Raw genomic sequence first — 13,736 nt, forward strand, 5'->3', positions numbered from 1 at the left:
GAAGCTATCAGCTGAAACTGTGCCTTCTCTCTGCTATTTTCTGTAGGTTCTGCAGTGCTCAGTGTCACTGTATCCTGAGAGCTTCAGCTCTTCCTGAAAACTGCCTCTTCTCTAGCATTATGTTCCCACATGATTTCTGGGAATGGTAAGAAATACCCAGAAACAGCACCAGTGCTAAGGCCATGCAGTTTGCCTGTTTACATGGTCCACAAATTAAGATTAGAGCTTGTATTTATATAGGGCAGCATTAATGTAATCCATATATTGGTGGATCAAGGATCTCTCACAAGAACTTCCTTTCAGTGCATAAAGCAGCTTTCCTAAATGATTTTATTCTAGTCTAATTTCCTTGGATAGTTTTCTCATAAGAGAAGTAAAGAAAACTGCAAATTAACGATACATGATGTAATGCTTTTGCATCTTCCTCATTTGGTGCTAAGATTTAAGATGGCAAGGAAATCATCAACAAATAAGCATTACGCAAACAGCTCTTAATCAGTTCTTGGGGTGCCGTTGATTCTCCTTATGAAACTAAGACATTGGCGTTGAAAACTCAACTTGCTTTGCTATGGCAAATTTGACAAAATACAAGATCCAGACCCCGAAAGTGTGTCCCTTCATGCAGATGTTTCTGGCCACACTGCACTGCTGCTTGAAGGCCACCTCCTGCAGGCAAGCCAGACAAAGTCACGATATAACCCTCGGAAAAGAAGCCTGTGTTCATCAGGGCAAGCCTGCATTTTTCAGATTAAGTTCTCCTGAGTTTCAGACCACAATCAAAAATCAAGTTTCCACTGTGCTACTTTTCCACTGATAGAGAACCAATTGTGGGGGATCGTTCTTCTCAGTAAATACTATACTATTTAAATACTATATATATATATAGGTATATAGAGTTAGTTCAACAGCTTATGTCCTTGATTCAAAAAAGTTCAGAAAGACATGTGCAACTTTCACTGCCACTAAAGGCTATACTGTAGTAGCCAGAGGAGAAGTATTTTAAAAGTGCTGGGATTTCTGGAATGGCAAAGAAGAATTCTTCAAAAATCCCTTTTTAGAAAACATAATTGTGTGAGATGGGAACTTGAGTGTCCTAGTGTCTTTCAAGATATCAAACTATTAATCATTCAGCTCCGGCATAAGGTCCTGGTTTTCAAAAATAAAGAAGATAAAGTAAAAAAATAAAAAATTGTTGAGAACTGGATGCTAGCTCACACTTTCACAACGCCAGGTCAGGACAGAGTATCAGGACTGAATTACATGAGGGAAAATTCATATGTTTCCTGTTTGTTTGGAGAGGAGGAAAATGCATATAAAAACTGACTTCCAATTTTGGTTAGCATTTTCAAGCCTAGACTTCCTATATATACAATTTATTTTAAAGGCTATGACAATGCATTCTATTCAATGGATTAATAACCACATCTTTTAAAAAAATAATGCAATTATTGATTGAAAAATAACCTCTGTAAAAATTAGACTATATTTTGATCATATATTCACAGTTAAAAATATCATAGCTTTCATTTCTTTCCACAATCTTTAAACTGGAGTTAAGTAGAAGCTGGTGAAAACAGCACATTCATTTCTGATATGTGATAATGTCATAAATATAAACAGCACTTATCATACGAGATCAGAGGACTTGCTTCCTTCACTTTGACTTCCTGATATGTTTGAGCTGGAATCTACTATGTAATATGTCTCTCCCTTTTTCTTGGTGGAAACTGTCCATGGAGGAGGTTCCCAGGTACCATAACAATACAGGTTATGATATCAGAGAAAAAAGGGACTGAGAAACTGTATGACAATGCACAAACTGAAGTCTTTTGGAGACACAGTCTTTGCTGATGACTTATTCAATATGTGACATCAAGCCTCCCTGTCTTAAGGATGACCTCAGTTTTCAATGTAAGTGTTTAGCATTTCCACTGTCTCTATGGGAATGCTTCTCGTAGGTGACCACATAACCCTAGCTAACAGGATATACTTTACAAGACAGGGACAAGTTGTATCAGATGCAGGAAAAATTGCATTGGAATGGTGAGGTCTGGTTCATAACAGTTGGATTTATTTAAATGAAGACCGTAATTAAGTGAATAGTGTTCAATCATGTCTTCTTAGTTTATAAAATATGTATCCTGTTTGTAACTGAGATCATAGCAAACTTAGTATCTTAGTGATAGGCAATAAAATTTCTTGTTTGTTTGTGTTTCAGCAGCCACCATTAAAATTTTGCATTGTGATAAAGTCCAACTGATCCTGCAAAGGCAAACTGCACAGAACACAAAAAAGATGGATCAATAGTGCATCTAATGGCAGCAATGTTGTCTTTGGAATTACACCACCAGCAATCATTTTGGATAAAAGGGTAAAATCTATAGAATCTTAGAATCATCTAGGTTGGAAGGGACCTTTAAGATCATGGAGTCCAACCATCAACCTAACATCTCCAATACCACCACTAAACCATGTCCCTGAGCACCACATCTACATGTCTTTCAAACACTTCCAGGGATGGCGACTCCACCACTTCCCTGGGCACCCTTTTCTACTGCTTGACAACCCTTTAGGTGAAGAAATTTTTCTTAATATCCAATCTAAATCTCCCCTGGCATAACTTGTGGCCAGTTCCTCTTGTCCCATTTCTTGTTACTTGGGAGAAGAGAACGACCCCCACCTCACTACAACCTCCTTTCAGGTAGTTGTAGAGAACGGTAAGGTCATACATATTATCCTTCTAGCTATAATCATGTTGCAAGGTTAATTATCTTTATCTTAATGACTTTGCATTTATGAAAATGTTTTGATTTAAAACAGATGCTTTGTTACAATTTTATAGCTACTGACTGCAGAGATGATCCAAAACCAAAAGAAGTTCTCCATATAGGCTTACTCAAATCAATCCAGTGAGTAACATTAATGTAAATGCTCGGTATGTAAATGTGAGGCCACTAACACACACTGAAAGTAAAGCTGTATTTTTTCACGTAAATAGAATGCTCTGTTCTGTATCACTCTAAGCAGCTAATGTGTACATGTCAATTAAGTTACACTTCGGCATATGACACACTTGAGCTCTTGTTTCTTAGCATACATATCGGCTTCCACTTATAGTATCTTACTAGTAATTTAAATCTGTTACTGTCACAAATCAATTGACAAATTCTGTGTCGGATTCATTTCATTGATAGAAAATGACCTGGACACTCTATTACTATCATTTTTTTTTATTTGCAGAAGAAATATTTTCTGCATACTTGTGAGTGCTTCCTCAGAAATTCTTTTTGACCTATCTAGGCTAATTGGTTATCAGACAGTTTCTAACCATCCTTTCCTACATAAAGCTGTACTGAGAAGCAGTTTATGGGTCATTTCCATGAGCGGCTGTAATTCCCCGCTACTGTGGATCTCAGTATTTCATGTCTTACTTGGATCTTAGGAGGTCAAATATCTAGAGTGATCCTCTCACAGACGCACGCAGTGGTCCTCAGTGGACTTGGAATACATGCAGATTGGAAAGATATTATTCATTGAATTGAGAGTTCTTTTGAGTGAATTTGGTTATTCCTTAAGAGATAACCAAGGAAGTCAGAATGGGCAATTGTCCTTCTCATCTAGAAGGTCCCACACCTTGAGTTTTCTTCTGTTCTACACAGAACTTCTATTCTACTAAGAAGCTGCAGTGAGAAAGGAATATAGACCTGAACCTTTTCAGATAGGCTATACCAAACTTGGTATCTGTTCTCTTTCTGTGAACTGTCCGGTAAAGCAATTTTAGCTGCAGTTAAAGCTGCTGGTGACTAAGGACCAAACAGTTCAAAACAGACTTGTATTAAGATAAGGTATACAGAGGAAACAATAATCTGCATTTTCAGAAGGAAGGACTGCACTGTCAGGCCTCAAAGTTAAACTCTGCAGGACTGACATGAAAGTGACTGTGGTGGCAACTTCTGGCTACAAAATTATTCCCATAAGAAATTGTTCAGGGGATGACTCATTTAGACTAAAATATTTTTCTTTCTCTTCAAATGCCTAATAAAGCATTGAAATCGAAATCCTATTATATTTAGATTTTGGTCTGGTAACTCCTGAGTCTTAGTCTCTTAATTTTATGAGAGCGCTCAGGCACAATGATCCCTGTGTTCACCTACATAATTTACAAGATGTTCCCAGATTGCATACAGGGGGACATACTTCAAATGCAAATAATAAAAAATCTCAAAGGAAAAAAAAAAAGAGCCAATATTCTTTATTTTACAGGTATACCTTAGCAAACTGAGTGTGCAACTGTTTGCTATACTGTTAGTAACTTTGGTAACAGTGGTTTTTCGTTTTTCATATATAATAAACAGTATTTTTGTAATAAACAGTTTTATATATTTTCCAGATATAATAAACAGCTAACTTCTTGAGTTACCGTAATTCTTCAGCAATGCCCTTCTTTTGATTAATGTGAAAATGAAAATTTACCGGTGATGACTCCACAAACAGCCTGTATGGGTTACAATAAATAACTCGTAATTGGTGAGATACAGCCCTGGAGTAGAAAAGACCGTAATTTGCCGCAGTGAAAAGAATTATCTGAGAAACTTAGGAAGACCAATGTTTCTAAATTACTATTATTTTACTTCATATTTTTCCATGGAAATATGTTTCATTCTGCCAGTAATCTGTTCCAATGGAACCACCGCAAAACTAAAACTTAAGGGTGTTGAAACATTAATCTTTAATTCTAAACTGAGTGGTTTCTTAAAGTTTAGTCCAGTTTTATTTCACTGGGACAGATCATTTAAAGAGGAGAAGCTATTATAGCCTGGTAGGCTAAAATATGCGAATTTGGCGGGTACTGCTGAAGGGACTCCTTATATTTGTGGACAAGACCTTCAAAATAGGATACCTATGGTTAGATTTCTAGGTATTTATTTAGGAACTTAAATAGAAGGTACTGTACTGTTTTTTGAAACTATGCTACCTATTGAAGGCATAATAGCCTACAGTTATTTAGTTTCCTTCCTTTTCTTTAAATTTTTAATCTTTGTAAGTGCTCATTCTAAGGACTCTCCATCTATTCTGTAGGTGTGTAAAGATAAAAACTACTATGATGAAGGTTTCTAGCTCGCACTCATTAGACAGTTCAAGGCTCAGTGAATGTAAGAGGTGAAAATATTTTCATGAACAAGAATTCATATGAAGGGGTAACTGGTCTTCAGTTTCTGCTGTTGACCTCTCAGAACATTGCTGTCAGGCCAGAAAAAAAGGAGAAATGTTTTTCTTTTAAAACAGTCTTAAGTACAGATTGTGTCAGAAGTTCTTCTACGTAGGTTTACTTTAGCTACCATTCATCAAGCTGTTTCAGCAGTTCTCCTACTGTGAAACCTGATAACTTTTCCCCTCCATGCATTCCTTCTCCCCGATTATTAGTCCGGTTCCTGATTCTATCAACAATTAGCAAGCAGTTTAGTTTACCAGCTAGACCTAAGCTTGCTAGAGCAGAAAGAGTGATAAATGCTGCCACTTTGCCTAATTATCAATAAGGAAGTCTTTACTAGCAGTGTGAGAATCTGGATTTGTTAAACTGTTAGTTGTTGACCTTTAGGATGCAGTACAAGACCCACCTATTACTAAAATCTGTGCTATTTCTAACGTGGTAGGAATATTTTTGTTCTTATTTTTACCCTCATACACTTTCACTTATTGTGGGCAGATAGGATGTGTATATTTTAGAACCGGAAATACCTATAATCATTATTATCTGTACTTATTAATTTACTGTGTTCTTCATCTGATGAGAATTAAACAGCAGTAAATATCCAAGAGCTGGAATTCAAAAGCATGTTACGTCCAAAATGCTCCACTGAGCTTCCCAGTTCTTAAAAAGGACTCTATTACCTTCCCACTGCAGGCTCCAGTCTCTGTATCCCACACAATGATTCCCTGCAGTTCTGCCACAAGTGTCTAAGCACTGGGAAAGGATCAGACACTCTTCTGTCCTTAGCATTTCCCAGTGGCTAGCTCTGGGCAGATCTGCACTTCTTCAGAGGCTTTTTGGGATTGGCAGTCCGAGAATTGCCTGCCTCCCAACTCTCTACTGAGAACCCAGCCATGCAACAGAAGACTGTTCTGGTAGCAAGCATCAAAAGCATCAGTTCTGCAGTGTCCTTCGAGAAGGTTCCTATACTTTTCATAGATATTAACCAAAGGACTTTACAGAACTGGATAATATGAACTCTCTCTGTTTTGTGGGCTGCAAAACTGAGTTACAGAGCATCTTCCAGGTACAAAAATGAAACCAATTAAGCTGCCTAAGTGTTCCTGAAAATCAGGTTGTTTTCATTCTAGGTACCTAAATATAAATTTATGAGATTAGCTGAATATATATTACCCATGTATATCTTTCTAGAGACATACCTCAAGGCTGTTTTACCTGTTACAGATTTTCCTATACGTTAGCCTTTAGATGAATTATGTAATTGGGATCTTGGCTAGTGACATTTTTAGAAGAAGGTGTTATTGCAGTGCTTTCAAATTTAATGATTACAAGAACTAGAGATTATCCAGATGCATTCAGGAATGCTTTAAATGGCCTATGATTGACTATTTCACCAACAGAGGGCTTGTGTGAAACTGCTTAGAACTGGCTACTTCTGTTTTCACACCAGCTATTTGGAAATTTTTCATTGATTTCCTATGCTGCAAAATCTACTAAATACACAAGAGTATTTCAAAGACAATAAAGACAGTCTATGCATATACGGGATGTATTTTGATATTCACCAACTACTAACTATATCTCTTTTTAAAGACCAATCTTTAACACTCATACAGTAAAAAAAACACAAACACTAAAAAAACACTTAAATCCCACATTGAAACCAGTGGAAAACTTGCCTATATACAACTATACACTCAGATCTTTAATAAGGTTAGCTTGCAGGCTTATTTACTGGAAATATTCAGCAAAAAATAAGAATAGTTCTTTCTGTTTTTTTCACATTGCACAATTCTGGCGTGTAACCTCAATTTTGGACTGCTGTTTCTTTTTTTTTTTTTCATATTTCACCACAAAATGTGACTTTGTTATGACTTAAAACCTTCCTTGAGGCTCGATAGGTTGTACTTTTATCGCTTGTTCAGCAACATTGACTATAATGAAGCACTAAAGATCTGCTCCTGATCCCATAAAATGTTTCACTTGTTGCCCACAAAAGATTGGGCTAGTTCATCAGCTGGTGCAGCCCTGTATTGATCCATCAGCTTGTAATATTTTAGCATCTGTATCAATACTTCTGTGGAGTTATTCCTATTTTATACCACAACAAGTTATATCAGAACTGCAGCCCAAGTGCCTAACTACACTGAGGCCTATGCTAAAGATTCAAAAGTTCTTTTTGCACAGACAGTGGAGACAGTACTTCCAACTGTGAAAATCAGCAAAACAAGTATTAAATTCTTGGAGCATCCTGTTTCTATTACCATATCAAAAAAAGCCACAGTCTAAAAATGGTCACTGCTACAGGAAGAGACAAGGTGTTCCCTTAGCAACTAAACATGAAAGAAATTGAGCCCACTTAACAGCTTTGTACATCAAGGTGTTAATTCAGAAATAATCCCAATAGACTTCAAAAATATCTTCTAATAAATGGGATTTTTCAAATGTGGAACATTTGTACATTTTTCAGCTATAAGCATAGAAAAAAATCAAAACACATCTAAGGACAAGATTTACAAATGGTGCCATTTAAAGTAACCCTATTTAATTTGATAGAGAAGCAACTGAATGATTTTTTTAAATCACACAGCTAAAAACTTTCACCATACTTTCACCGGTGTCAAAGGTATTATCTTCCTTTTGAGAGCAATGCAAGGAAATCAGACCCAATTATGTATCCTACTGATGGAATTCCATTTAAGCAGGAATTCCATTTAAGCAGACAGCAAGGTTGTAAAATCCTGAACTTTAGTTTTTTATAAACAATGAACGTTTGATAACCTATCAGATTACTATGATAATTTGAGTAAATATACAGGTAAGGGACAGCATAGGTAAAACTTAGACTACAGTAATACTTTAACAATGTGACCATAATTTGACTCATAACTAAATTTGTATTATAGACAAAGCTTAGCTGCCAGTGACATTATTCATAGCAAGATCAGGATCCTCATTTTTTAAATTATATTTTATAATACATCTTTCAATTTGCTTTGCAGCAAACACTTTGCTTCCATATAATATCAGCTTTGCCAAAAAACTTCTATTTCACATACTGTATGCATTAACACTTTGACATACAGTGAAGTCCCAGACCTAGAATTTACAAAGGTTTTTACAACCCCTTATGTGTGATAATGTGCTAAAAAGACTTTAAGTTCTGCCAGATTCTACTACTACTGTACTAACGGGGTCAACAATTAATCCTTACATTTACAGCCTGTAAACTTGGTATTTAATACGGAGTAGTACAGTTATAAGCCCTTGCAACAGGCATGTGTGTACACCTAATTCCTTGTAAGTCACTGCGCTCTGTTGTGTCCATCCAGAGGGCAACTCTTTATCACTGCATGAGATTTCACATTCTTAGAACATTACCGATTTCTCCCAAGCTCTGCTTAATTTATTCCCCCCTATTATCAACAAATACTCAGAACAACGATAAATTAACCAATGCTGGGAGGATTTCTTCTGAAAAGCAGCAGAGAGCTCTACAGAGAAAAGAAAAGGAACTTCTTAATCTTGCTGGCAGATGGAAACCCTACTGTTCACCACTGTACAAAACAAATCCGGGAGAGACATAATTGCTCCACTGTGTTTTAGGTATAACTTCACTTCAGTAGCAATGTCATGGCTCTTTTATTATGCTGCAACCTTTGTTAGAATTAAGGCCCTATTTGGAGGAGACCAAATAACTTTGGGCAAGACAATTGTAAAACTGAGTGTGACAACTCCTTTCCTACATTTTACAACTGTACAATTGCTACAGACACTAATTTTACCATCAATGTCTGTCTTTTATTTTTTTTATTATTCTTTTTTTAGTAATCAGAAAACACCATAGCATCAGGAAAAGTTTTCTATCAAAGATTATTTTTTCTAGTGACATTCCAACAATAGGTGCTAGGCACAGAGATTATTTCAAGCCAAAACCACTGAATATTTGTAGGTATTCTATATGTACTTATATACAATTGCATTTGTTAAGACATACACAAAACTGGAGTTGAGAAACTTCTTTTCTGCAGAGCTAGTAAAAAAGATACAGTTTCCTGCAGCCTGAATAGTCCTTTCTGGGATCCTTGTGAAGTATCCTTCTAAATTAAATGCAAGGATTCACGCTCTAGAGAATCTACAACACATACCAGTCATTTTTCTGTGTCAGATGCCTGCTGCTGAAGTTGAAATAATTATTTTACCTTAGAAACAATTTAAAAAATCTTAACTATATGGCAAAACAGACATATACATGCAGGTCTCTCTTGCACTATACTGGGAAGACTGGACCATTTCACCTGCTGATCCCTGGGACTCAGAAAATCTTCAGCTAGGACCACTAGCTGAATCTAGTGAAATCACCCTTTGACTTAATCACTTTTGCTCACTTTGTGAATATTTATCTGAGAAACTCCTGTATATCCTCTGTTTCTGAAGGTTAATAGCATTTTGTTAAGCTAAAATTAACATTTAAGACTATTTCACTGTAAAATAAAGGCACAATGTAAATGTTTATATTCTTTTTCAACCTTAAAAGTTAATTGAATGGCTAAAATTAAAAGTGCCTTACATCACTAACAGTTCTGAGAAGAGATTCATACTTTTCTAGTTTAAAACACCTTTTTGTGCAGGTTTAGGCTAGCCAGTATACCTTAAACAGTGTTCATTCAAGAAACAGATCCATATATTCCCAGTGTAACTTACTAAGACTAACTGTTACTAACTTACAAGTAACAGTGCTAAGAGTGCATCCACAAAGAAAACTCTCCTTTTGCTGTCACTGGTGGGCCCAGTTCTGCATTCCTTCTGCACCTAGAACTCCCACTACTTTCCAAGAGTGTCTGGGGGAAGCACAAGGAACCTTTGTGTTACCTAAGATGACTGTTAAAAGTATCTATTCTATATTAGAAACAAATCTGCCTGTCACTTTCACAGAAGGGCCAAAGTGTATTTTCTATATATAGCTTCATAGCCTCATTTTCAGTAAGGATTCTTAAATCTTTTTGCACTCAGATTAAGAGCTGGATTTCCATTTGCTTGAAAAAGCTTATAAATAATAAAAAGACTGATTTTTCATTTCTTGCCCATGAAATTCAAATCAGCATCACAATAGCACATTGATGCCAGGCCCTTACAAAAAATTTATAGTGTTGAAGCCATGCCATTTCAACTAAATGAGTTTATTCATTCCAAACACATTACCAACAGATTTAGTATTAAAGGTGAGGAAGGGGAAAGGAAATCAAAGGATGTCTTTTAAAATACTGAATTTTGTTTACTTTAGACAAGTCATAAAGAAAAATATTTTCTAAAAAGAGCTGCTTAAGAGCTGGTGGGCACTGAGCTGACCAAATATGAGTCACTAGTTTTCCCATTCAGTTGATTCTCACTTCTGTAACTTTTTTTGTCTGAAGAAGAAATAACTCAAGGGTCCAATCAGATCTTCACACACCCCTTCTCGGTACTATGAAAGACACCTCATACTTCTCTTTATTTTTTGTGTTAAATAAAGAAACTTGAAAAAAGTCAAGAATTTTAGGAATCTCTTGAGGTTTCTCTAGATGGAATGGATTCGGTTGTCTTAAAAAGAAGTTACTGGTATATGATTAACACTATATGAATACACCATGTAATTTTCTTTACATAGGGGTAGTTTATGAAAACACAACTGAAGAATGTAGGAATTAATTTAACAGGGTTTATAAGGGCAATGATTCATAGTTTACCCAGCATTTTCATTTAGTCATATTGTTTGCCTACTAGAGTATGTTTTTTTATTTTATTCCTTGGTATTTTCCCTCTCCTACTTTCAAATACGAATCATTATGTCCTTTTTTATCTTTTAACTACTTTAAATAAGATTAGAATACATAAGAGACGATTCAGAAATATCTCCCTTGTACTCCATTAGGGAAATTAGGTCAAATTCTACTCCCTCTGCAGTCAATGGAAAAACTCTTACTGACTTCAATAACAGATCAAGCCCTAAACACACAGTTCCCTGTTGTTTCTAAGCAAATGGCATACTGTATTTCAGAAAAGTTAAATAACTAAGTTCTTTTCAGAATGCTTCTACAAACACAAGAAGCCTGTAGTTTTGTTTCTGAAATGTCCTTTATACAGAAGACTAGAGGAAAAGATTTTTAATATAGCTTTTTAATTTTTAATAGAGTTACCAAAACCAAATTAGTCTGCCTAATGTTGCTGAATAGAAGATAACTTCTATTGATTTTTCCTGGGCTGCTTGGGTTTAGATTTTCTTTTAACTTTCCATTTGCATCCAACCCATTATGTAAAGATAATCTACACAAATCTTACTTAAGTCAGTCCCACAGTGAATGGTCACATGAAAAGTGGCATGAGAAATCTATCATGCCTTTGCGGACACAATATTACTTCTTGAAGAAATTTAGTTTCGACATAGTAACGACATAGTACTTGAAGCTCTGCGAGGTTAATTCACCCTGGGTGTAACTCCACTGGAGTCGGTGCAATTGCAAGAGGGACGAAATTTGACCCCTTCCAATCCCTCTCAGAAATGGGGCCAGCAGGGGGCAGAAGCCCTGATTGATCTGACACCGTCAAGGTTGTGCCCAGGTATAAAGGGCTTGAATGGAAACTGACCACCGTACCGTGCTCCCTCTAGGACGCCTGTTGATTCAGAAAGTGGGAATTCAGATCGAAAAACGCCTCGTTAAAACAATAAATGCATAATAATTAAACCTTTCTTTTCGGAGAGTTAAGCCCCTTCATGGATGTCAGACCCACAGAAAAATAAAAAGTTCAATCCCAGCCAGATTGGCCCCCAGATGCGCCTGCGAGCTCCGGTGGGAGGGAGAGAGGGATGGAGGAAGAGGCAGCATTTCCACCCCCGGTGGGCCAGGAAAGCGCTCCCGCCACCGGAGATTACACGCCGCAGCTCCTCGAATGTGCGAGCACATCTCAAAAGCCGGAGCGCCACGCCGGCGCCCCGATGGGACGGCGCGGCGGGCGGGCGGAGGGTTGAGCCGGGCCAAGGAGCAGCGCGGAGGGGAGAAGTGCGGGGGACGAGAGGGGTGGTGCGGGGGGGAGCAGCTATTCCTTTCTGCTGAAGCTGCCGCGCTGCTGCTGCTGCTGCCGCCCGCGTCTTGTTCCCACTGCAAGTCCCCCGCGGGCTGCCCCCTACCCACCAGGTCCGCGGACACCTAAGGGACCACTCCATCCCCCTGGGGAGGCTGCAAAGGGGGAAGGAGGCCGAGGACGGCGCGACGGCGCTGACACCGCCCGTGTGGAGCCCAGTGACCGTCAGGCCGAGCCCCCCGAACCCCCCTGCTCCCCCAACGCCCCCTCCCCGCCAGGGCATCTCCGGGCCCGGCGCTGCGCACACCACCTGCGGGGCGCCGCTACTGCCGGGAGCTGCTCTCCTCAACGTCTGGCAAAGGGCCCCTTCAAATATATTTTCTCCTCCCCTCGAGTCCTGGAGAACTTTTTGCTCGCTGAAACCCTTCGCAAAGGGAAAAATAAAAGAGCGGAGAATGGAGAAAATCGGAGCGGAGAGCCTCCACCCCCCGATTTTCCCTTTCCTCGCCCCTCTGAGAAGGCAGATACTTGTCGCTCCATTTCAGCCACAACTTGGTGAACTTGACCACAGTAACGGCTCTGCAAGTTCAACAAAACTGCAAATTATACGCACGCTCCACAAAACTGAGTTTAGTGCTGGAAGAGGAAAAGTCATTCTGTTCAACAAGTATTTCTTTCATCTTCCCACCCCGCCAGCGCATACCCTTTACTGCCTTAAAACATCATCCAAAGTTTAAAGGCTGAAGCTGAACGGGATCCATCCCTCGGCGGCACCTAGGAGGGACGTCCCCTGCCCGCTCTGCCGGGGGCTCCCAGCGGGTCTCCGCGCCCCCGGCCGGCCCCAGGCGCCTTCGTGCCCTCTCACCTCCCCCCCTCTCCCCCAGCACCGGGAGCCGCTCTGACAGGTTTCCTCCGAAACGCGGCCCCGGCCGTGCCGACTCCTTCCCCCCCGGGGTGGGGGGAGAGGGGGTGGAGGACCGGACTCCCCGGCTCCCCTTTGCTTTCTTACCTCCTCTGACCTCTGCAGCCCGGAGAAGGATAGCGAAGGTGACGAGCACGGTTACAGCCGAGTCCCAGGGCCACCTTCTCGTTTTCCACCTTATGGACCATCTCTGCAGCTGCATGCTGGGCACCCACAAGTGTGAATTAAACCCGGGCGCCTTCAGTTAATACCAGCTCCGTCCTTTCCACTATATTCCCAGAGATCACTTCTATAGAGCCATACGTGACATACCAAGAGGGGTTCTCTCTCTCCCTCACCCCCCTCCCTCCCTCCCTCTTTGCTCGGCCTTGCACAGGCCCCTCCGACCCGTCCTCCCCGGTGCCCTGCCTTCAGACTGAATGCAGATGAGGGGCTTTAATCAAAATGCAAAGAGCGCCGCATCCCCCTAAAGGCTTCATCCCGTCAGAGGGCTGGGCGAGAGGCTCCCAGGGCCACCCCTGGAGCCCAACTGACAAGCCAGCC

The 13,736-nt window shown here is 39.5% G+C and overlaps 1 protein-coding gene across 1 annotated transcript in view; it reads right to left on the reverse strand.

Moving 5' to 3' along the window:
• Window positions 1-13,593, reverse strand: part of COL11A1 (collagen, type XI, alpha 1) — a 160,814-nt gene extending 147,221 nt beyond the window's left edge. Inside the window, 1 exon segment of the mRNA XM_009884779.1 lies at window positions 13,281-13,593. Coding sequence (XP_009883081.1) covers window positions 13,281-13,395 — 115 coding nt within the window. The 5' untranslated portion in view covers window positions 13,396-13,593.
• Window positions 13,594-13,736: the final 143 nt, after the last annotated feature.

This window comes from Charadrius vociferus, unplaced genomic scaffold (genome assembly GCF_000708025.1).
Source record: "Charadrius vociferus isolate BGI_N301 unplaced genomic scaffold, ASM70802v2 scaffold163, whole genome shotgun sequence".
Lineage (NCBI taxonomy): Eukaryota > Metazoa > Chordata > Aves > Charadriiformes > Charadriidae > Charadrius > Charadrius vociferus.